Source organism: Lissotriton vulgaris, chromosome 1_1 (assembly GCF_964263255.1).
Source record: "Lissotriton vulgaris chromosome 1_1, aLisVul1.2, whole genome shotgun sequence".
Taxonomy (NCBI): domain Eukaryota; kingdom Metazoa; phylum Chordata; class Amphibia; order Caudata; family Salamandridae; genus Lissotriton; species Lissotriton vulgaris.
The window spans coordinates 2,090,861,835-2,090,888,160 of NC_141685.1; the positions used below are offsets into that span (position 1 = coordinate 2,090,861,835).

At 40.9% G+C, this 26,326-nt stretch overlaps 1 protein-coding gene across 1 annotated transcript in view; it reads left to right on the forward strand.

Moving 5' to 3' along the window:
• The window catches only part of VWF (von Willebrand factor), a 1,126,314-nt gene that overhangs the window by 805,683 nt on the left and 294,305 nt on the right, over nt 1-26,326 (forward strand). The window contains exon 38 of the mRNA XM_086921215.1: nt 16,977-17,182. Coding sequence (XP_086777341.1) covers nt 16,977-17,182 — 206 coding nt within the window. The remainder of the gene's footprint in view (nt 1-16,976; nt 17,183-26,326) is intronic.

Sequence of the window (26,326 nt, forward strand, 5' to 3'; positions counted from 1 at the left end):
GTGCCCAAAGAGCTACCCTCTGCTGGCATATCCGTTATAGATGCCACTGCCGTCAGCCCTTGGCCAGCTACCCCATCCTTTGCTGCCCTTACTGCCTCAAGGCAGGACCCCTCCGATACCATAGCGAGATTAGCTGGAGTAGGAAGCTCAGCTACAAAATTAGGTTCTCTATTAGCATTTCGGGGTAGAGTGGCCACCTGCATGCTCTTCTGTATGGAGGACACTTTAGTTATTTTTGAATTATCCAGAGTTTTGTAAAGGATGTAAATTTTGCTTCCCCACGAGTCTACCTTCAAAGTAAGGTTCTCTAAGTGCTGTCTGACAAGTCCTATCTCACTATAGATGTGTGTTTCCAAATGCTCTTTAATTTCTCTTAGCAAAGTCGAAGCTCATATCGGGGGCTCCGATGCTAGCTGACTGCTACCATTAGGCGTATTACTCACAGTCTGGATCATTGTCGCTACTCTCTTGGAGGAGCTCTCATGCTTCCCCCCTTTTTTTCCTTTTGTTTTCTTTGAGGACCTTTCCTTTTGGCCCCCTTCATGGGTAACTTGGCAGGAGATACAGAAACAGAAAGAGGCCTTTCCAGGGACAACATTAAATCAGGGGCGTCTGACATATCTAATGACTGGGCTATATCAGGAACTCCCAGTTCTAAAACTAAAGAAGGGCATGGGACTAAAGGCGTCAAAGAAAGCCTACCTTCTGTGCGTTCAATTGCATTAGAGACTGCCCCTATCGCCTGCCGTAACATTTTATCAATAGCAGTTGGTTTTGTGTTGTGTGTGCGCGTAGAAGCTTTCTGGCACATATAAGGCCTAGAAATTAGGGGTGGGCTCTCTCCCATACTTAAATAGAACTAATTGCTTAAACAAAATGCAAGAAAAGATCTACAATGATGTGCAAATAAAAAACTCCCCGTAGTATTTGCGGCCTCTAAGGGATACCCTGAGACCCCTCTACAAATTGTAATGCATACAATACTTTAACTTCGTTCAAACAGCACACTGAACTCACTTTAGGTGACTAATTGGAGAGGTGCCCCAGTCCAGTCTCTTCCAGGCTTGGACGGGCTCAGACAGGCCCGCACCTGGGGCGGGCTTTGCCCGGCTGTCGCCCGATCGCATCCCGCGCTGTGTGGGGGAAGGCGGCGCTTTGTAGCGCGATGTCAGCGCCTCCCCCTGCAGCAGCTGTGGGCACTTGAAGTAGAGCGTTGCATCCTGGGACTAGGATTCCCACAAGGGTGATTTGGCGTGAGGAGAGCGTCCCGCGACGATAGACAGCTGCTCGCCAGTAGTCCCAGCAAGAGACAAGGTCAGTGGGTCCCGCGCTGCGTGGGGGAAGACGCGCTTTGTAGCGCGATGTCAGCGCCTCCCCCTGCAGCAGCTGTGGGCACTTGAAGTAGAGCGTTGCACCCTGGTTCCAGGAGTCCCACCAGGGTGATGCGGTGTGAGGAGAGTGTCCCACGTCGATAGACAGCCGCTCGCCAGCAGTCCCAGCAAGAGACAAGGTCAGTGGGTCCCGCGCTGCGTGGGGGAAGGCGGCGCTTTGTAGCGTGATATCAGCGCCTCCCCCTGCAGCAGCTGTGCGCACTTGAAGTAGAGCATTGCATCCTGGGACCAGGAGTCCCACCAGGGTAATGCAGCGTGAGGAGAGTGTCCCGCGACAATAGACAGCTGCTCGCCAGCAGTCCCAGCAAGAGACAAGGTCAGTGGGTCCCCATTAACCCTTATTCACTACTACACCTTCACCAGAAGATCCAAACAGGCCACTCCAGGGCTTCCATTGCAAATTAAGATATTAGGCAGTAAAAAAAGAATATTTTTTCTAAATCTTGATAAGAAGAAAGATTGTGTTGCCAAAGTGCAGTGATTCATGAGATGCAATAACTAATCACAACTGATATGGCATCGACATATAGAGGATTTGGAATTGTGTTTTAATATTTTTGGATAGACTTGCATTTGCGTGCAAAGTTTAAATGAATAAGACATAGATATCCAGTTATTTTATTGGACAAACACCATGGGTAGTGCATCTCTTTGGAGAGATGCACAATTTAAAGCACCCTGAGCGGGTTTACATCTAGGACCCATGTTGAGAGTACAACGAGTTGTGCCATAGACCTTTTACCTACCTCTAAAGTCTTATGGTCTGATTTAGACATTGACGGACAGATTACTCTGTCACAAAGGTCCCATCCAGTAAAATATAAATCCCCTAGTATATAATGGGATTTATAATTTCGGCCGACTGGATTTCCATCACCATTGTGATGGAGTAACCCATCCGACAAGATTTAAATCAGGCCCATAGTCTCTTAGCCCTCTCTAAAATATAGCCATGGTATTTTTCGGGACAGGTGTAAAAAGTACATCTGGGGACCCTCATGCACAACCTCAGAGGATGACAAGAAATGACAAGTAAGGTTCCAATGGAATCACAATTAACCCTTTGTGAAACATAGACTTGTTAGAACTGTGTGATCCCCCTGCTGCTAAGTTTTGATCAGAAATACTGATGCTGCTGAAGCAAAAGAGAACAGGCAAGGGGGATGGTTAGAGGCAGGTAATGTCTGGATCTCTCTGTAATGGAGATCCTAAAGTCTAATGAAACAATTCAGCTAGACAACAAATATGAGAATCCATAATCCAGACTGCAGTCAGACTGACAGGAAGAAAATGGAAGTGGTGAATGTTCTAAACAGATGGATGAGAGTCTTGAAGTAGTCTCTGTACAAAGTAACACTGCTGAAGATATGACCGATGGGGGCCAAAATGAACATAGTGGAGATTCAGATTCAAGTTCAGGCTCGCAGACTTTTAAGCAGGGTGCGGCGGAGGCATGACACAGGCAGTTCTCAGCAGGGATGCTGAGATTTCAAAAGGTTGTGCTGCACATTATTCCTGAAGTGGAATTCTTAAAGTAAAACAAAAGAAAAAAGAACCAATATCCATTCTTGTAACTAACACCACATTACTTTAGTTAATCACAAATAAAAATTCGAAGACTCCTACATTAGGGAACCCTACAGAATGAGCACAGTTTAAATAGGTGTTTGCAGCGTGCAAGAAAATACCCTTTCCAGCACAGTTCTCGCGAGGAAGTTATGACGCAAACATAGAAATGTTGCTTCTGAGTTGAGAAAATGCGAGTAGAAAGCTTAATGTGTCAGCACACCTCCAGAGTGCTTGAAATACACCTGGCTCTTGGATCCATCTTGAAACTATTCAGCACGGTTACCATACACTCCATTTCTGCTGCTTGTGATGGAAGGTCGGGCAATTCCCAGGATGCAGAAAATGAGGTCACTGTAATTTCCTGTAGGCCCATATACAAACAGTGGGGTTTTCAGGGGTATGGCTGGCTTTACAAGGCGGCCGCGAAGCTTGCACCTGGTGTACTTTGTCTTGAAAGAGAACACATCTTGAGACCATGGGCTAAGTACCAATTCCCCAGTCATTGAATAAAATGTATAAAAACATTTATCATTAGTTTATCAAATAAAACTACTTTATGGGGTTCTGCTGCCAGCAACAATGGAATCTTAATAGGGCATTTCCTGTAGGGAACATAGAAAACGTAATGTACTAGTCACTGTTCAACAATACTGTAGTGCTCTATTTTATGGGTTGCATACTTAAAGATCAAAAGGTCTCTTTTTCCCATGGCCGTTAATAAGTATGAGAAACACAATAGCAAGCGTGCAATACACACGCACTGAACGCCAGCCAGGGGTGTCATCGTCATGTAACTTGTTAAAGAGCAAGAAACAATATGTCAGTAAATGTGGCAACATGCCATAGGGGAGGCTTTACTTAACATGAAACTATTACATCCTTGCAAAATAGAGGCAATATTTCCGGAATAAATCATTTAATTGTCGTAGACAAAAATATTGGTCCTTAACCCAGGGTATTTGACTTCTTAATTCCTTCATTTGTTCAGAACCAGTAGCTTTGGAAACCATCTTTGGCACAAGCCGATATCAACTACAGTTTTTATCTCATTTAATGAACTAACAATGTCCTTTTTTGAAACAGCAGGTTGGTCAACTCTGCATACATCCAAATTCAAAAGTGCACTAGTTAGTTATTGAAAAAAAAACATTAATGGGAGCAATTAGTGCATAGTCAGCATTTCTGTTCATATTTTTGATGTCTTTGCAAAATCAACTTTTAAATGCACATAGTAGCTGAAATTTCTTCAGGTGGTCCGCCTCTCAATTGAAGAAAATTAGAACAGACCTTGGTAAACTCACAGGCTCTCATTACAAATTCAGGGCTAAATTGCAATGTCTTTGCAAACACAAGTTTACTCACTGATCGGAATTGCAAATTGTGTGTTAATTATCACACTGTCTCAGTTTTCTGCTGATAGATTCATATAGGACAAACCTTTTGAAATGATTAGGGTGAAACTGCCTAGAAGAAAAGAAGAAATGCTAAGTTCAGTGTCCTAATAACTGGATCTGTGTGTTATGCCTCTTTTTCAAGTTTAAAGCTCTGAAAAGGAAGCATTTATCACACCTAGTAAATACCTTGTCGCAGAGCAGTGGTACTTACCAGGTATGAAAAAATCCCCACCCTATTCTGCCTGGTATTCGGCCGAAATGTCAATTTACACAAATATTGAGTTGAAAATATCGTGACACAGAAATATTGACAGCAAGAATATCATGGTCACGAATATTGATTCTGAAGTAAAAAAATATCGTTTTTAAAAATATGTAAGTCGTTAATATTGTTTGTACTGACTGAAGTGGGAAAAGTACATTTTAACCCTCTGCTATCCAACACTTTCCCTACTGTTGACTCACTGGAGTTGGAATACTAATTTTTACCCCTCCGCTAGCCAACACTTTCCCTACTGTTGAACTCATTGGAGTGGGAACAGAAATTATTACCCCTCCGAAGTCCAACACTTTCCCACTTTCCCTACTGTTGCACTAATTGAAGTGGGAACAGTAATATTTTCCCCTCCGCTATCCAACACTTTCCCTGCTGTTGCATTCACTGGATTGGGAAAAGTAATTTTTTTCCACTCCGCTATCCAAAACTTTCCCTACTGTTGCACTGACTGGAGTGGGAAATTTCAGTTTAACATTTTTTAAATAGTTTAATGTTTTAATTTGTAATGCAATGTTTTTTAATAGATTTTATGCTATTGGTATATATGAATAGAACATTATACTTATTGTTTACATTTCTATATAATTGTAAAATTATAAAATTAATTAAAACTAATAGTTTATTAATGGTTTTAAAGTAAATATAAAGCTATATAAACTACTATATATGTGTTTACCTTTTTTATTTAGGTTTATTTTTTATATATTTTTTAATCTATACCAAATCTATTTTATTTGTTTTCATTAATTTTATTATGTAATATATTATATATATATATATATATATATATACATATATATATATATATATATATATATATATATATATATATATATATATATATATATATATATATATATATATATATTCCACAATTCTATCGAACGATAGAGAAAGTTAGCACTCAACAAAGGATTTGCTTCCCAATTTCCGAGATTTATTTTCAGATTACAGCATCATCTGCACAACACCAACGCGTTTCGCTACACACTGTAGCTTGTTCACGGTAAGGGTACAATGTTGCGGTTCTCTCTTATGTTTTGAAAAAAACCCGCCATGGGTTTTTTTCAAAACATAAGAGAGAACCGCAACATTGTACCCTTACCGTGAACAAGCTACAGTGTGTAGCGAAACGCGTTGGTGTTGTGCAGATGATGCTGTAATCTGAAAATAAATCTCCGAAATTGGGAAGCAAATCCTTTGTTGAGTGCTGACTTTCTCTATCGTTCGATAGAATTGTGGACTATATGAAAGCGGGGCTCTGCTTTGTAGTCAGCACCGGTGATAAGAGCGCCATTGGACTACGAAATCGGGGCCAAGGCAGTGGATATTTATATATATATATGTATATATATCTATATATATATATATATATATATATATATATACATATATATATATATATATATATATATATATATATATATATATATATATATATATATATATATATAGACCCAAGGGGGTTCGTACTTTTATTCAAGAAGCTTTTGAAATACAAACACCCTCCTTTGCATGGGGTAACAGCGCTCATTGAGCAAAGGATTTTTGAGCCCCACACAGTACTCACCGCAACACAGGGTGCTGGGAGCTGTAGTCCTGGACATTGGCAAGCAGCTGATATCGTTTTGGGTGGAGCCTGCTGACCTCCTACTATTCGGAGGGCCTAAGGAGTACAAAGGAGGGTGAAGAAGGAACTTCATTTTGGCTGGCGGCATCTGACGAAGGCATTGCGCCGAAATGCATTGTGCCTTGCAGCAAAGTAATTAAAGAAGCTCCCAATGGTTCACCGCTGTGTCCCCTGTTTTTTTTTTACGGAGGAATCGTTCTGGTGATAGATATCTATATATATATATATTGACGCAGACTTAGAACCAGTCAAATCTGTATATATTTGCACTTATGGATCAGCCTAGGATCCTCCAGTCACTTCTATTATATCATGCGTGAAATTTACGGTTTGTTTAATGGATTTATCCCGGAATTGAGTATATGGAAAACTTACTAATAATATTTGTAGGTCTGTATTGTACAATTATCGCATAGTGTTGTATTTAGCTGCATGTTGCCTTGAAGAATGATTTTTAGTTGATATACACACTATTTGTTAATTTAAAAATCCAGTTTTTTGCACTATACTCCCTCAGATAGGAGTAGTATGTCTTTCATGTTTATGACATTGTGACATCATGTGACTGGGCGGGCTGATAGGGTGTGCACTGCATTATAAAATTAAAAAATTAAAACTGGCTCACTTGCATGTGAACAAGGGCTTTTCTAGCCCGAAACGCGGTGTGCCCTCTTGCCTACCGTCAATCTTGGAATAAAAAAAGAACCTGTGAAGCGCATTTGGTGGTCCGTCTCCTCTGTTGCATCGCCGATCTGACTCGGAAGTGGTGTTGTTTGGAGTTTTTCGCATATATATATATGGTTTGTGGTCTGTACCTGGCTGTGTCCGTTTGCTGGTTTCGGCGCTTCAGGATCGTGGATTCATATATATATATATATATATATATATATATATATATATATATATATATATATATATATATATATATATATATATATATATATATATATATATATATATATATATATATATATATATATTTATATTTATATATCTATATTTATATATGAAAAACAAGTCGATATTTTGTCTGTGAACCATTCTGGCTAACTTGCATTGAGGGATTTCGATATTTTCAGTGTAAGGTGCGGCTTGCTTGACGCATTGGAGTGAGAAAATCTGTAATGCATCTGTGCACAAATGCAGAAGGTACTGCATGAGCAGAAGACAGCACAAATCAGAGACAAAGGACCCACTCACAAGTTCTCGAGTACACCAATGGGAGTTGTCATCCCAAAAGGGATTACAAGATCTGCGGTAAATCTGTGGATCCTTTATTTTACACCCAGTGGTTTTATCTGGATAAAGCATGTAAAACAGTGGGTGTAATAATGGGCAGTAATGAAGAATAACTAGGAAATCGGGACCACAACTGCCAAATAGGTACCTCGGGCCCTACCAGCCATCTCTGTTAATTCTTTCCCTCACGTTTACAGACGCCCCTGATATTGGGATCTGTAGAGTGTGACAATTTCACCCTTGAACACAGGAGCGTTCATAATGAGGGTCAACGAGTGGTGGCTGCTGTGCAGTCTGTCTAAGCAGATGTATGGACTCATGAATTTGTTGAGTTTGTCAGGGGCCCCCGCCACTAAGGCAGAGGAGCATCGCCTAACTGCCTTTCAGCAATGACTGCAAAAAATGAAAATAAAAACTATAAGAGCACGAGATTATTATCATTTTATTTTTTCATGCTGAGGCAGTTTTCCGGGGCGGGCGGGGTGGGGTGGGGCTAGGCTGGGCAGCACAGAGGGGTGGAGGAGTGGCACTCCCTAAGTGCCCATGACTGTTTGGCTGGCCATCTCGTGCCGGCCTTCATGCGCACTCTGCATGTTCTTCACACAGGCTGTATTACAGCCTAGGTGGAGAACATATCAACGCTCCTATTCCCTGTCTGAGTGCCGAGCCATGGTGCACAGACCAATCCCAATGCAGCGTTGCAACATTGTGGTTTGCTTAGGGAGCCTGGGTGTTTCCTGCTTCCTGTTAGCAAGGAAGCCAGGATGAGGACGGAGGCGGCCAGCGAGCTGGCTGGCCAGCAGGGGTGATCATATTTTTTTACACCCATCCTCCCCCATCCCTAGTCCACTCACCGTCTACCCGCCCCACTACCGATTGGCAGGAGCAGATGCCAATGAAGTTTGTACTTATGCTGCAGACAGCTTAGTTCCTTCTGAAATCGGTGCATGGTTGCCTTCTGCTCCAAAGTATAGATGTGGAGGGGTGTCATGATATGACACTAGCTTACCTATAGTTTAAGTGATGCAAACAATGGGAAAATATGTTCTACATCATTTTTGCTTCATGCTTGATAGTACTATTCCATTTTAAGCACCAATAAAAACGTTATATAATCTTGTACCTATTATATATATTTTGTTAATTTATGTGCTGACTGAGAAGCAGTTACTAGAAAATCCTGTGGGACAATTAGAGTACTGTTTTTATTTAGCACTTCGCCAGATTGATTTTGCAGTGAGTTATTTGTTTTAGAAAGAAACATGCACTTTGTAAAATTGTTGAGAACTAATTTTACTTTCTCTCAATATGCCCCCATAAATTTGGAATTTTAAAGTTTTTTTTTTAAATTTAGTTTTGTTTTCAGTTAGGGTGTTTGGAGTGTTCATGGTTGTGTTTTATTTAGATTTTTATGCTGCATTCTGATCTTCCCATGAAGGGCATAATGAACTGGGGGACATGTTAGCCTGAGCTCTGCCACTTGCTGGTAGTACATATGACAGACTCTACGTGAGACCTGTTCAGGGGGACAAGTTAAAGGAAGAGCAGACTATCCATGAAGGCTATGACCAGTAAATACCACGGATAGTCACAGCTCAACAACCGAAGAGCCCCATGAAGAATGTAATCGAAGGTTTAAATATTCCTTAAGAAGCAGTCACAATGAGTTGTGAGGGCGAGTTAGTGGGTAAAATGGCTTAGTGGGTACAGTGCTCACTCTTGCTCCTGAGTTTGAATTCTGTCAAGGTAAAGTCAGCCTTCCTTCCTACTGAGGTCTTTACATTTAAAACATTAACTTGAGTTATAATAGCATCTATTACCCCACTTAAAAACAGCAAAATTTCATTATGAAGTGATATACCAAAAAAAAACAAATGGGTACCATCAGTGGCTAATTTGTAAATAAATAAGTGGCGGGGCTATCATCAGGAGGCTGCTTGCAGTAACCCATTTCTGCTGTTAGTGCCGCCTAAAACGGAACTAACTACTACCCATGAAAGTAGAGGGAGGATGTGGCATGATGGCCAAAGCTGCTGACTTCAGAACATGGATAATTGCAGTCTTATTCAAATAATTTGTGAATGGTGACCAAAATAAATCCATATATACAAAAGGATTAAAAGAAGAGGAAAAGGCAACATCCAATCTGTGATAGTGGCAAACATTGTTCCACCAGATCTTAACAGACAGTTTAGTTCAACATTTCCAGTTTAGTGAAATGTTGCTGAAAGGCTAAAGCCAACAACAAGTCGAATAAACCATGTTCATGTGGAGGCAATCTCAACAGCTCTGATAAGCTACCTGTAAAAAGAATATTGTTTGATAAGGGAGTATATAAATAAAAAATGAGTCAGATATGAGACCAAATATTCCTCCAAGAGGCGGATACAGCAGAGCAGGACAACAAGAGGAGCATCCAATCTCCCAGGGGGAAATCACAAGACCAACAGGCTTTGTTATCAGTGTGTGTAAAGTTAGCCAAGGAAAGTGTAGCAAAATATAATCCATGATATAAAAAGAGCATAGATTGAGTGGAGAAGGCAGATTTAGAGATTTCCATAGCCCAAATCATGTCCCAGAAATTGATGCTCCAAACACAACCCAAAAGTTCCAATTTGGATTTAGGATGATCAGGATTTGGGGTATGAAGGTGTTTATAAATCAGGGATGCTTTCGGAAGGACTTCCAATATTCTGAGAAGTAGATCTTCTGTAGGTGTCATTTCTTTTAAAGGAAGAGAATAAAAGACATCTAGAATCACTTCCATAAGGGGTTGAGAATGTATGCCTATACACACAAGGACATTTAGAAGTGTCCTGAAACTGAGGGAAACCATCAAACATATTCTGGACCTAAACAACTACCTTAAGTCTCCAGGATTTCTAGTAAATAGGTCTATTATTGATAGTAATGAGATAATTGTACCAAAGAGGCGATCATAGGAAGTAGTCTCTAGAGGTGATTATTAACTGGCAATGAGGCCTTATGTGTTTTAACAACGGAAGAGAAGTGACGGTAATTTTAGTAGCTCTACCTTTATAGAAAAGGTGCAAGTAAGGCTCGTTCAACATTAACCCATAAAGGTGTAAAAGTGGAGGAGACAGTAAGACCCATTTAGAAGCTAGTTTAAGACAAAAGGCCTTGCTATAAAGTCGAAAATCTGGAAAATTGACTCCACCCCTGGATTTAGGTTTCGAAAGATGTGACAGGGAAATTCTGGATTTCTTATTATTCAATAAAAAGTTAGAAAGGAGGAAGTCAATTTTTTTTAAAGTAAATAGACAGAATATGAATGGGGCTCATAGAAAAGATATATAACAAAACAGGAGTGATCATCATTTTAATAGAATCAAGACGAGCCGACCAAACAAGATAAAGAGGGTTCCAGTTGGAGAGAAGTTTAGAAATACAATCTTGTGCTTCCTTCACATTACTTTTAACTGAATCTAGTATGGAATTATTAAACCAGATGCCTAAGTATTTGATTTTAGAACTATTCCAATGGAACTCAGAACAATTTAAATGTTGTTTGTGATAAAATTTGGTGATGGGGAGGATTTATGTCTTGGCAGAATTGATCCTACAACCTGGAACTAGGGACAAATCAGATATTTCTTGCAATAAAGGAGGTATAGAGGTTTCAGGATGAGATATAAAGAATAAAATATTGTCTGCATAGGCGTATAATTTCAAATGTTGATCACCATGAATAAATCTAGAGATAGAAGTATTCTAACGAATATGGGATAAAAAGTGTTCGAGTGATAAAATAAAAAGAAGAGGAGAAAGGGAACAACCTTGATGTACTCCCCGCTGCGGAGGAAAGAATTGAGAGGTGAGAATATTGATTATGACAGAAGTTCTTGGGGCCAGATATAGCAAGGAGATAAGCAAAACAAATTTGGGACAAAAACCATGGCAATGAAGAGTTTTTAATAAAAATGACCAATCTACCCTATTGAAAACTTTCTCTGTGTCAATAGCAGCTGCAGCTAAAGAGTAGGAAGTAGTTGGAGCCTTATCCAAAACATTAAAGAATAACTGGGAATTATTGGAAGTTAGTCTACCTTTAACAAAACCACACTGCTCTAGACCAATTAGAGTCGATAAAAGATGTTCAAGACGTATAGCAAGCAATTTGGCAAAAATTTTATAATCAACATTTACCAGGGTTATAGGACGATACTTTTTACACTGTTTGGGATCACGACCATCTTTATGAATCAGGCATATTATAGCTTTTAAAAAGGGGCCTTCCGACGTACCAGAAAAATGAAATTATTGAAAGAGCTGTAAGAGTTTTTGAAGAAGTATATTTAAGAAGCGTAAATAGAATTCTACCTTAAATCCATCAGGGCCCGGAGTTTTATCTTTTTTATGAAGACTTAAAGATTGAAATATCTCCAGAGTCGACAGATCAGATTCTAGAGATGCAAAGTCAAGATCTTTATGGGAGGAGGGTAAAACATGACTAAGATAGGTGTCAATAAGAGAAAGAGTTGAGGGGGACTCCAGAGTTTATAGTGTTTTTATAAAATTTTATTAATTCCTCTAAAATGTTCTGATTCTTGAAAAGAAGTTTCCCATCTGGTGAATGAATGGATTCTACAAACACGTGCTCCTTCTGTGATTTAAGGTAATTAGCCAAAAGTTTCCCAACTTTATTTCGTCCACTATAAAAGTGAGCACTAATACAAAGAAGAATAGATGAGGCATTGTCCGTAGTTATTTTGTTAAAACCGAGTTCCGCACGAACAAGCTGCTGTAGGGCAGAGTCGGATGAAGAGGTGTAAAATTGGTGTTCTAGGCATTTGATATTAGCTAGAAGAATTTTATGTTCAGTGTTTTTTTTTACGGTAACAAAGTTTATGATAAAACCACAGGCTGTAGCTTTAAATTAGGGGTGGGCGAAATTTGCGTAATCGCGTTAAGCAAATCTCCGCGAAACGGTAAAAAATCTAGGCGAACACGCAGAAATTACGCGAACACAAGGAATTGCTTGTTCGCGATGTTTTTAACTGTTTGCAGTCGCTGTTTGAGTGCTCGTGGGGAATCACCGCCACAGACAACATCAGGCGTCAACTAGACAACGGCGAAACATCAGCCTCATCCTCCTGGACCTGTCAGCCGCCTTCGACATGGTCAGCCATTGCACTCTAAAGACAAACCAGAACCTGGGCTTCTATGGGAATTCACAAGGGCATATTATCAAGCCCATTATCACCGCTTTATCGGCAGTTTCCTGCCGATTAAAGCGGCAATAATGTATTGCCCATGCTTGATAATATGGCCCTTAGTCCTCTGTGAGTCTAAGGGCAAGAGGGTACTACACTGGGGGGCAGATTTATGATGCCCCTGCGCCACGTTTATGCCGCTGTTGCGTCACGCAAGGCGGCGTAAACGTGGCGCATCCCTACGAAGGATTTACAACGTGACGCATCTAGGCAGATGCGTCACGTTGTAAAGCCCTGCGCCGCTTCTGGGCGTTCCGGCACAGGGTGGGCGTGCCGGGGCAGGTGCGCCTCGCAAAAGTGGCTGAGTGAAATCTATGAGATTTCACTCAGTCACTTTTAAGCCAATGCTGCGTCAAAAGCCTGCGCCTGCTTGAAGCAGGCGTAGGTCTTGACGCAGCATTGCTAAAATGGGGCACCCCCGAGCCTTGCTGGAGCTGCGTCGCGCTTGCGATGCAACTCCAGCAATGCGCCACATTTCCGGCACAGATGCGTCACGCATCTGTGCCGTTTTTGCACCATGGTGCGCCGCATTATAAATGCGGCGCACCATGGCTGGCGGAGCTGTGGCGCACTGTGGCGCATGTTAACTGGCGCATCCCTGAGGATGCGCCAGTTAACATAAATCTGCCCCTTGGTGTTTTGCGACTCGCAAATTGCGAGTTGCAAACAATTATGTACAACAGTGTCTGAGACACTGTTTGCAATTCCCAAATGGGTCGCAAAGGACCTTCCATATTAATATTCATGAGGCATGTCACATTTTGCGGCCCATTGGGATTTTCCAGCACTCACAGGGATGGTTGCCTGCTGGAGTCAGTAGACCACCATGTCTGTGACTGCTTTTTTAGTAAAGCATTTTTTTTAAATGCAGTCCGCTTTCCTAAAAGGGAAATGAGATGTATTTAAAAAAGGAAAATTAAATGTTTCAGTTTAATTTTTTAAGAGAAGGCAGTGGTTCACTTTTAAAAAACGTTTTTGTTGGCAACACAAAAGGGGACGGGTCCTATGGGGATCCCTTCCTGTTTGCAACTAGCTTACCAACATTTTAAAACAGGTGGAAAATGCAATTATTTCGCAAATGCACGGAGCCTCTTGGCATGCCCCTTCCCAGTAGCAACTTACAAAATCTATTTTGTGAGTCTGTAACAGGTTACCAACTCGCAAACTACGTTTGATACATGCTACAACCCTTTTTAGATGTCACAAACAGGCCAATTTCCCTTTTGCGACCACTAAAAAATGGTTGAACATTTGGCTCTCAATGTTCAACTTCACGACAACTCTGCCATCAAAGTACTGCTTGGGCCATACTGACCGAGAGGGCAGTCACAAATTTGCATTCTTTCCAAAGAGGTTTTCATCGCTTAGATTTGTTTGCATCGGTTTTTTTCTTATTGGTGGCAGATATCCCAGATTTTTTAAGCATCCTACTGTGCTTTATTTATTATAGCACACTTTGTTTATTATAGCCCCAGTTGTGGTATTTTAATATGAAATGTTGAAGCATTTTAAACCTTATTCATTTTTAATTCCTTAGTCTGGTGAGCAGGCATTTTATATTTTCAGAGCTTGAAATGTGTTTTAATTTAACTGGCCATCTCTTCTGAATGGAAGCCTTGGGCACAACTTGCTCTTGAAAGGTGATGAAGACAAAGATGCTTTACCGTAGTGAACCTATCTTTGCCAAAAGTCTATCAATTCATGATTTTGCAAGAGTTCTGGTTCTGGGTCCATTTAAAACACTTCTCTTCGTCACTTTGTAGAAATATTGAATGAAGCCTATGCTGCATTCTTTTTCTGCAGATTGTTCGGTTAAAATAAAAAAATAAAAAAATAACAAAATGTGCATTGCATCTTACCCCAGTTTATTTGCAAAATGCTCTAGTTGCATATACTAATGTCGAAAATTCGGAGCAAACCATTATTGGCTCAATTGACTATCTATTGATGGCAGTCGCAGTCGGCATGACTCACAGTTGGGGGTGTGGAGGGTTTAATTTAAAAAAATAAATATACAGTAAAACTTACCTTTGCCTCTGGTCCCACGTCACGTCTCCTTCTCTCTCTCCTTTCCGAGTCCCAGGAAGTAGGCAGCCTCCCTCTCCTTCCCTAAGCCAATCACAATGCTGCAACGGCAGCATTGTGATTGGCTTAGACGCCGACCGCACAGGCGTCAATGGGGAGGCCGTTTTCTACAGGCAGGCTGCATGCAGCCTACATGGAGAAAACGGGAGAGTGCGTATGACTGGTGTGGTCGGCCCTGGGACTGACCAAAAAGTCAGCGCCCACAACAGTGGGCAAGCCATTCCTCCCCAGCCCTGCAGCAGGACCAACCACCCACCCAGCCCCAACCAAACCATTTTTCTGCTTTCTCGCAGTGCAAGAAGCAGAAACATAAAATGGTATTCATAATACCATTTTATGTTTTGGCTTCCTGCACTGCGAGAAAGCAGTGGGGCGACGCGCCTCTGCCCACATGAAGGAGCAGCCCATGATCATACGGTAGATCAAAAGAAGACAGGTCAAAGGTGATATTAGCAGTCTTGATTTTTTGTTAACAATCACCTTGAGTCCAGCAATTTCAAGAACGCAGTATACATTGATATGAGCTTATGAAATGTTTGAAAACGAAATGAATTAAAATAATCATCAGAAAACTGAAGGGAGACAGTAGTGTTGTTTTATTTAGGCTTAGCTAGCCCTCCCCGCGCGCATAACAAAACTGAAAAAAATGTACTTGTAAGAGTAGTGCCGAAGGAGAAAATGCTCAGCCCTTGAGGAGTATAATGGATAATTTTTCAGCCCGTGGTCAATCCCTATAAAAACCTCAGAGAAAGGAGAACATGATTATGGACTTAAATCTCCGAGTAAGGATACATTGCTTGATAAAGGGGGTTTCGCTGTTTTTAAGTAATATCAATATTTGTAGATATTAGCTGAAACACTAGCACATAATGAGAGGCATGTAAGGCCACGCAATTTCCCCAAGTGAAGAAGCTGTGATTAGAAACCATGGGCCATATGTATCATACTTCCGTTTTGCGAATTCCAAATAGCGAATTTTAAGGAATCGCTATTTGGAATTCGCAAAACGGTATGTATGTACAAAATCGCTATTCAATAGCGATTCCTTCCCATTCCTAATTTGCGATTAGCAAATTGCTAATCGCAAATTACCCATTCATTTCTATGGGCCAGGAGGCCCATAGGAATGAAGGGGCAATTTGCGATTAGCAATTTGCTAATCGCAAATTAGGGATTTTTTCAAGGGTGCAGGGGTGTCTCAAGAACACCCTGCTGCACCCCTGAAAAACACATTTGGGGGCATATGGCGCACATACATATCCTAAGGGCATGTATGGGCGTCATATGGCACCTTTGTTTTTTTGGAAAAAAGCTTTTTGTAAAGAATTTGCAACTTACCACCAACTAGAAGTTGGTGGTAATTTGCGAATCCTTAATGGCATTTTTTGGATATTTTTTGTTTGATACATTGCATTTAAGGAATCGCAAAATTTGCGATTCCTTAAGTGCAATCGCAAAATAAGGAATAGCAAATTTTGCAATTCCTTATTTTGCATCAAACATGTTTGATACATACCATTTGTCAAATTAGCATTCGCAAAGGCCGAAATTCGCAGAATTTCGGCCTTTGCGAATGCTAATTAGCTTGATACATATGGCCCCATGTCTCCTGGTTAAAAAATCATCAGTTGCCACAAGAACCACAAGAACCCCTCGCAGTACGAGTTCACTGGATACATTGGCTGTGGTAGTACACAATTAATGATATATTGTGTTCTACTGAAATAGAAGGAGAATCTTAATAAGAGCTATGAGAATAAATATAAGTATAATGAAGTCAATGCTGCAGTCGGTATGCCCCCTGCCAGCGTAGCCAATGACCGACCCAACACAACTACTAACCCTCACAGGTGTAACAATTCAGACTATTCTGGGTTCCTAAAGCTGTAAGAATGGCTAGGAGGGTGGGTATTAGCCATTTTCTATGTATATTGAATTAATTACCAACTGTTGTTGTGCTCATCTCCAAATTAGAGAAACATCGCCACCATGTGTCATACGTGCCTGTTTTGACAATTAGGTGTTGGTGCTGTGCACCAGAAACCACCTGCTCAAATTAAGTACTAAATGTTTGATAAATTAAATGTATGTGAAGTGAATCAAGATTCTTAAATGTAAAAGAATTGAAATGGATTTGCTCTGTTTATTCATTTGCAGCCATCACATGCCCAAGCTCAATGGTCTATGATCACTGTCGCACCGCCTGTACTAAGCACTGTGGGAATGATACCAGCGATGTCCCCTGCTCAGGGACGCCAACTGAAGGCTGCTTTTGCCCTGAAGGAGAAGTAATATTCAATGGGCAGTGTGCCAGTGAAGAGGTCTGCTCCCAGTGTATTGATGAAGATGGCGTGCAACATCAGGTAGCTGCTCACTCTCACTTTGTGTGAATTGAACACATGCAGCAGGTGTGAAAGTATGTGCAATAAAAATCTTTAATCACATGTTTAATGCTTGGGAAGCCTATGACATTCGCATCCTGCTTCTCATACTTTTTTTACTGACACATTGTGAAGCACAGCTGCTTGGGAATGTAGCCACATTTGATGTACACTTGTACATTATATTATGTTGATTTGTATAGTGCACTAATCACTCAAAAGGGTATAGAGGCACTTGGGCAGGGGTAGGTGTGTGGTCCTCAAGGTACTTACAAGGAGAGCTAAGTCTTAATGCCTCTTGCAGAACTTAAGAAGTAAGAAGGAGGCTCTGGTGTGTTGAGGGAGGTTGTTCCATGTCGTAGATGTGATGTAGGAGAATGAGCAACCTCCAATTTTGCAGATGTGGGGAGTTTTTGAAAGTGAGAGTGAGGCAGAGCATATATGCTTGGTAGGTTGGTGAAAGCTTATGCTGCTGGTTCTGTGTTGAGTAGGGCTTGGTATGTGTGTGTGTGACAAGTTTGAATAGGCTGCTCTTGTGAATGGAGAGCCAGTGAAGTTTCATGAGGGGTAGAGCGGCAGACCCTGATGCAGAGGTCTGGCCCGGGACCAGGGTTCAATTCCCGCCTCGGCGGCTCTTGGACTCAATCTCCCCGGACCTGATAATTCTCGCCTCGGTGCCTAGTCTAATCATGGGTCCCACTCTGTGACTCTGGGCAATAGCCTGCTTAATCTCCACAACGGCCCCAGCAGCGCTTGGATGCCTGGCTTCACCTTGGGGGTGCCCAGGAGTGGACATCTCACAAGAAAACAAGGAAGGGTTCCACAGCTGTATGAATACGAGACCTCTGAGTAGAAGGCACTATATAAATACAAAACACACAGTAGTGTGATGTGGGTGCAGTGTGGGAAGTCAAGTATGACTCTTGCATCAGTGTTCTGGATGGCCCGGAGTCTGTGTTGGAGTTGGTGGTGGTAAACTGTTAATGGTGGTGTCTGTTGTCTATAAGTAGAGGTGTATCTTTAACACCTTGGCTGCTGCCCCAATTCCCCTCCGGTGCTGGACATTCCTTAACTGGGTGTGGTCATGACGGAACCATTCCGTCATCAGCACAGCTCAACCGTGACTGATGACGGAATGGTTCCGTCACCAGCATCGAAGGGGTTAAAGAATGACAAAGGGGGATTTCATTGTTGGACAAATTATATTAAGTTGGTTAGTGTCTCTTCTAAAATTACCTGAATGTAAGGAATTCTTTAATGATGCTGATAAAAATGAAAAATTATATATGCAATGGAAATCTATATGGTTGCAGTTGGGTTCTGTCAATTCAGTGAGCCCAGATTATTTGCTTTTTTGATCACCTGGTTTTGGACATTTTACTCTAAGTGAGTCTCACAACATGTGTCTCACCCTCGATAATCACATGGCAAATGCACTCTGCATGTTTCAGACCACTGTCTGCCTTTTCAGATAAGGCTGCTGTGATGCAGCAAGGCTAAGGGTCACTTGGTTGGTTACATGTGACCACATGCACACATTTCTGCAGGCTGCATATGGGAGATTTCTGTTGTGTGCAATCCGGTAGCATTGATATTGACTTGGGGCAGACCTTGTAATGTTAGAGTACACTCAGGGGGGAAATCAGTGTGATTTACTGTTTGTCTGAAGGGACACTTTATTATACACATAGGAGGACAATTGTCTTAGAGTGCAATTTTGCTTCACTTTCGCCCACAGAGTGCAGTGACGTATCAAAATGGGATGTAACCTGTGATCCAAAATCTCCAAGTCCCAAAAGATATCTGTACAACTTTTGGCTCATCCAGTATTGGCAGATTTCTCTGGCTCAGCTCGGGAACTGAGCCATGGACAACTGGAAGGGAGAACCCTCGGATGCCCACAAAGGACTAAGGATTCTGCCCCAGTTGACCCAAGGACGAGTGGGTCGCCCCAAGGACCAGTGAGGCTGGCCCCCTTACATCCCCCAGAGGACCAGTTGTTGGAAAACCCTGTACTTCTGTGCCCAGACACAAAGGCCAGGAGATTTGCTGGCACAGAGAGCCAGGTGAACCAGTTTTCTCTGGATTACCACTTGGGAGGTCTGCTAAAACGTCCCTTGGTGACTAGAGCTTACCACCAAGAGTAAAAGAAGCCCAGGATCATCGAAATCGGCTTCCAGGGGCCTGAGTTATGTAGTCAGAAGATTGGCAACCTTTGACCTTGCTCCTGAAAGGAGCACGTAGGGCTCCACTGCCCTTTTCATAAATTACACCCTGGGTGCCCCAGGATGATTATTCTTAATTGTTTTGCAGGGAGGGGGGGGGTGATTGGGTTCTCCTTCCCAGAATCTTCCTTTAGCCTGGTAACCCCATCCCCCAGGCTGGTGCCACCACGAAGGGGACCGAGATCCCATCCCTGACCTCCCTGAGCAGGAGAAAAGAAGGAGTGCTATTGTGCATCCCCCACCCCCAGTAGTAGTTTGCCAGGCCCGCTCACTATGCCCCTATCTGGGGGGAGCCAGTTGCCACCATAAAAAGAAAAGTTCCTGCCCTCTGGAGCGGGCAGGGAGAGAGAAGCTGCCGGCTCCTGCGACCATACACAGAGGTGCGGGATACGTGGGAGTCAGCGGGCAGCGAGGGATGCATTCCCTTGGCTGCATCAATGTTAAAGAGGCATGGTGTTGCCTGAATGGGTCCAAGCACCCCCCCCCCCAAAAACAAAAAAAGCAAAAGGAAAAGCTGTGCGCCATGATGCAAAGAAGAAGGCAGCGGCTCTCCCCTGTGCAGAGGAAGAGCTGCTCATCTAGTATTCACTGCTCTGGCTGGAGCTCCCCATAATGCCCTACAGGTCCTTTCTATTTACACATTGTGCTATTCATGGTGACCCCAGGATGGAAGGGGCACCACCAACAAAATAAAGGAAGTGTGGGTGGATGCAGGAGCACTGCCGCTTCCCCCCAAAAGCGTATCTACAAAGGAACTGACCCTATGTTAACAGGGTACTAGATACCACAACCACTCTGGAGCATGTGCTGGGAGTACAGCTCCCACTAGGAGCTTATTCTATGGTTTTATTTATTTTGGTCTAACAATGCTAAAGGAAGGTGCAAGTTTTACAGTGCCTTTGTTTGTGCTGAGTCTGTGTTTGCGTGTATTTGTAATCAAATTACGATGCTCTCTCATGGGTGTTGTTATAGTGGGATTTTCATGGTTCCTGAATAAAAAAAAACACAAACACATTTTTTGCACATTTTTTAAATGCTTTATTGATATAATAATGTTGATTGTGATTACTAATCACAGTGAATACACTTTATTAACATTAATAAGTGCATTTACGCCTGATAATTATAATTGATAATTACATTTACACAAAAAGATGTCTTTAACATGTGGTTTGTTGATCTTGAACTTTTGACCAACCAATAGACTTACTTTATATGTTTGTCTGATCCCCTTTAAGGGGGGGGGTCAACAGTGATTGTGCGCTGTCATCTATGGTGTTTTCCATCTAACTATGTACATATTTGTGAATTAAAGCATAACATTTAGTAGTGTATGTGTGTAATAAATATACTTTTCCTTCTTCTAAAGAAAAAGCACTGACTGGACAACCATTTATTGAGTGGTATTATTGCATGCCAGTGAACAGTGGTTACTGGCCCACACCACTTCCCCTGAGCAGCCATTTGCCTGCTCTGCTTCGCTACAATGAGAGCTCAAGTGCTACAATGGGATGCTTGGTTCCCAGTAAGATGACATTTTTGACCTATTACTTGTGCAAGCCATACAACTAATACACCTATTTCCTACAAATATTAATTGATGTTAAAGTGGAAACATGCTGACTGTTGGAAATGCTCCAACACAACAATAGTGCAACCCAGTATTCCCCAAGGAACTGGGTGTATTCAATAACACAGCATAAATTATCCTTGAGGAGTCATTTAACGTTTTTTAGGATTTTAAATTCGTCACATCAGTGAACACAATTACATCAGACTCAAGAAATTTTAATCAAAACAAATATTTTTATGATAGAATTAATCTAGGTACAAATAGAAATATCTTTGTAGCATAGCATAGGCATAAATCCATCTATCGAATCATGTATGGCAACTCAATGTCTACTGCTTCCTTGTTTCTGACATATGCAGTAGTTTCTGACACTTTTTGCACACAAGTATATGGGCAGTGTTAACAATTTGGCCATATATACATTACTTATCAGTATACATACGGTTCAAACACATTGATTAGTAATGGTATACAATAAAAAAGTGTCATGGCGTCGACGTTTCGGACTCACAAACTGTTATTCTTCGAGACCATCATCAGGACATGTGTTGCACCATGAATCTAGCATAAAACAACATATACATAATCAGAAACATATTTACAAAATTCCTTGAGTACAAAAATGTGTATCGTCTGCCCTCACCAAACCAGGTGATCCAAAGTGTACATTACACCACCACTTAACAACTACACCTCTAATCAAATGTATTACCACATGTGTAATACGTGTGTAACACCTCTACAACTATAGCCAAATTACACCACTAGTGCAGCGTATTATATAATTGTATACGTGACATGGACAAACAGCTTAAATATGTAAACCTAATTACTCACACGGACGACAGGTAATTAAAACCTCAACCTTCGTGTCCTAAAAAGTAACCACAACCAATCATGAACAACTTAGTTTATCACAAGGAACCAACATTAGACACCATATATGTTGGTCCTTCTATCTTACCTTCCGCCTCTTTATTGCATATATGTGATAGGTCTACAAACAAAATATAAATACATGCTCTTGAATTACAAAGATCTCTGGTATTCTAAGTATATCCAAACGTATTATCAATGTGCAGTCATATCAGCACATACTAAACAAATACAAAAAGTACTCACACACGAAGATTGCACTATACTCTGCCCGTATATTATCTGCAGAGGAGACAAAACATAATGCGCTGCTGTAAACACAATGTTTAAACATCAGAGCGACCCAAATCCTATCTACATCGTCTTGGTCATTTAACTTACTTATGGAAGACTGTATGAATCCGTCCCTTGCTCGCTCGCCAAATCAGTCGAGTGCTGCCGCTGCGTCTCAAACGCTCTATGACCCTTTCGGGATCATGTGATCAGGACTCACGCAACGTGTCGGCCATCTTGGAGCCAAATGTTATGCCAGGCCTTCTATAGAAATCAGCAGCCAGTCAGGCAATGTTAGTGCCGATGTAGCCATATGCTCAACAAGCCTCCCAACAGCCTAATATTGATTAAATTAAAAGACAGTAACAGCTTATCAAGAGCTTAATTTGTTCAGGATGAAATATCCCTCTATCTGTTTAACTGTAATGGTCATAACCTATGATATTCCACATAGTGGGAGTCTCACAGTTTCCTAATTCTGTCATATAACTCTGTATTGGAAATCATGCGGTTATTGCAATAACCTCCAAGTTCACTGTGAATAAGACTGCCTAAACATTTCTGCTGGAAACTTATCATACATCAGAAGTCAAAATCAAGTTACTAGAGGGTGGCCAGCGTTTGCCATTCCACAAACAGATTCAATCCTTTTCTACCGTTTTAGCTGCCCAAATCCACCTGTTCTCTTTTTGCGTGAGCAGACGATCCACATTATGTCTTCTTCTTGAATTTGTAACAGTTCCCAAAAGAAACCTTTTCATGTCACCCGGGGAATGATGCTTTTCTAAATAGTGTTCCACCAATGGTGCAGTCTCAACTTTGCAACGGATACGTGACTGGTGTTGCAAAATAATTTTTTTAACTTCCTGTGTGGTCTTACCTACATAGTACAGGGAACAGGGACATTGTATACAGTAAATAAAATGTGTTGTTAAACAGTTCGAATGTTCTCACAGTACCCAGTTTTTTCCATTTATAACACAGGACTTTACAACTGATGTTTGACAGGCTACACAAAAACCACATGGATAGTGACCAACAACAGGCATTAATCCCCACATGTTTTGTATTGTGTTGGCAACTGGTTCCTTATATGCTTTTACAAGGTGATCCCTCAAATTTTGTGATCTTTTGAAAGTGACCCGTGGTGACTTGAGCTGAGGTTCAATTTTCTGTATAAGGTGCTAGTTCTTGGTCACATTCTTTTTGATCGTATTTGATTCTGATCCAAAAGTGGTTACACATGTGATCGAATCGCACACATTCTCTTGCTGAGTTTTGGGTTGTAATAGGGCCTGTCGATCATAGTACCAGGCCCGTTTAATCGAGCGTTTCACAAGTCTGTATGGATAATTTCTCATTGACAATTTTGTTTGTAGAATCTTACCCTCTTTAAAATAATCCTCCCTTCTGGTACAGTTTTGTTTAATACGTAAAAAGTGTCCAAAAGAGAGATTGGTGGTTACTTGTATATCTTAAGAGCGTAGTCCTCGCTGTAGGTTTGGTAAAAAGACTTGTCGAGAGTTCACCTTCATCATTCCAGATTCTTAAATCCCCAAAATTTATGGACTCCTTATCATATTCCATTGTAAATTGCAGGTTGGTATCCTGCTCATTTAACCATGTATGAAATTCCTGTAATCTTGAGACAGATCCTTCCCAGATTAAACAAACGTCATCAATATAGAGTAGACACTCCATATTCAACTAATAAAGGTGTTGGTGTTATAAATTACTTTCTCTTCGAACGAGGCTACGAACAAATTTGCTACATCCGGAGCAAAAATTGCTCCCACGCCTTTTATTAGGCCATAGAAATCCCCCTAGAAGATAAAGTAATTATCCCCCAGTGCAATCTTTGCACATTTAACAATAAAGTCTGTTGGAACCTGATGAGGACAGGGTCATTTGTCTAGAACTCTTCTGATGTTGTTTAGGGCTTCTGATTGTGGTATGCTTGTGTACAAGCTTTCTATGTCCATCGTAACGAGGACATTTGTTTTTTTGTCAAATGATTTTCCTTCTAAACGATTGATCACACGTGTACTGTCTCTAGTATAGGATTTGTAAGGGCCATATCAGGTTTTATGAAAAAGTCCACATACTCAGACAGTGGTTGTAAAATAGATTGGCACCCCGCAACTATTGGTCCACCGGGGTTTTTTTATTGTCCTTATGGATTTTAGGTAGCGTTTAAAACGCCGGAATCAAGAAGTCTTTTTTCTTTAGGTAATCATATTCTTTTTGGCTTAACCACAGGCCATCCAAGCCTGAACTGGTAATACTTAAAATACTTGTTCTAATCTTATCGGTTGGGTCTCTAGGTAATTTTACATAGTGTAAAGTATTTTGCAACTGTCTCAACACTTCATGGTCATAGTCACTCTTGTCCTGTATGATAATACTCTCACCCTTATCAGCCGTTTTGATAACAATCTCATCCCGACTGGCAAGGGTTTTTAAGGTCTAATATTCATCTTTTGAGAAATTGTATCTAACATACTTCCTCCCACAGAACATTTGTTCAACTTCAGTTAGTACCACATTTTCAAAGGTGATTAATTCCTTTGGCATCAGGTTAGTTGCCGGATAAAATGTAGAAGGGCAACGTAATCCTGTGACATTCCTTTGTGTTTGCAGTGGCGCTTTGTTAAAGAAATATTACAGCTGTATCATTCTAAAACATTCATACATTTCAACCTGAGTGCTAAACAAATCATTTCTATTCGTGGGCACAAATGATAAACCATGACTAAACACCTCATTTTCTTTTGTACTCAGTTCATGAGTTGACAGATTAAAAATAGGCACAACTTCCAATGGAGGATTATTCGGACTGGCCATTGTGGGTAGATTATTGCCAGATGTAGACTCTAGCTGTTCCTCGTTTGGCGAAAACCAGGGGTGTATTGGTTCCTAAACCAGCCCCTCCGAGTATTCCGAGCTCGGCCTCTCTGCGGTGATTGACTCTCCCTAAAAAAGAGGGGTTCTGTCCTCTACCAAATCTGAAATTGGAAGTGTTGCCTCTGCTAGTATTTTCATCAGAGCTAGAGGACGCTGTATCTGAGAAATTGGTATGCTTTGGAGCCCAATTGGATTGATTTGGTGCAAAAAAATCTTTATATAAGTAAGGATATATGAGTTCTCTAGCATAGTTTTTTATATCCTTCTGAAGTTTTTCAGTCTTTTTTATCATATTAGTTCTTTGAAAATCAGCTATGGTGGTTTCTAATTTCTTCAAAAACTCCTGATTGTCTGTGGATGTAGTATCTTCTAAGGCTTGTTTCTCTAAATCAACTATTTCTCTTTTTAATCTGTCTATATGTTTTAAGGCAGTCTCAATGCGAATCGCAAATTGAGAATAACTTCCCATTCCTTCCTATGGGCCTCCTGGCTCACAGAAATGAATGGGAAAGTATTTCTTAATTGCGAATTCGCAATTTGCGAATTCGCAATTAAGGAGTATCAAGAAAACGCTAAAAAAATTGTGATTTGTTTTGTTACATACCATTTGCGATTCACAAATAGCGATTCTCAAAAAAATCGCTATTTGAGAATCGCAAATAGATATCTTGATACATCTGCCCCTCGGTTATTAAACTGGTACAAATAAGGTGACATCTTTGCCCAGTCTGTATTGCCATGTATAACAAGCATTTACAATGCAATAGGTGTTGCATTTGCAAAAGTTAGAGCTATTGGCATTGTAAATGACAAACCTTTTATTTATGTGTTGGTTTTGAAAACAGATAAATAAATGGCATTGTCATTTACAAATTGCAATGCAATAGGTCTCGTATTTACGCATGTTTGAGCTATTGGCATTGCAAATAACAATGCATTTTATTTATGTTTCACAAACCAAAACGTAAATAAAAGGAATTGGGCCATATGTAGGTAAATGGCATTTACCGAATCGTATATACCGAATTTTACCGATTCGATATTTACAAATCGGTAAATGCCATGTAGGTAATTATTCGGTAACAATTACCGAATCGGTAAGATTCGGTAATTACCGAATCGGTATTTACCAATTCGGTAATTGCCATTGATTCCTATGGGCCTTGAGGCCCATAGGAATCAATGTCAATTACCGAATCGGTAAATACCGATTCGGTAAAATTACCGATTTGTCAAGGGGGACAGGGTGTCACTTTGACACCCTGTTGCACCCCT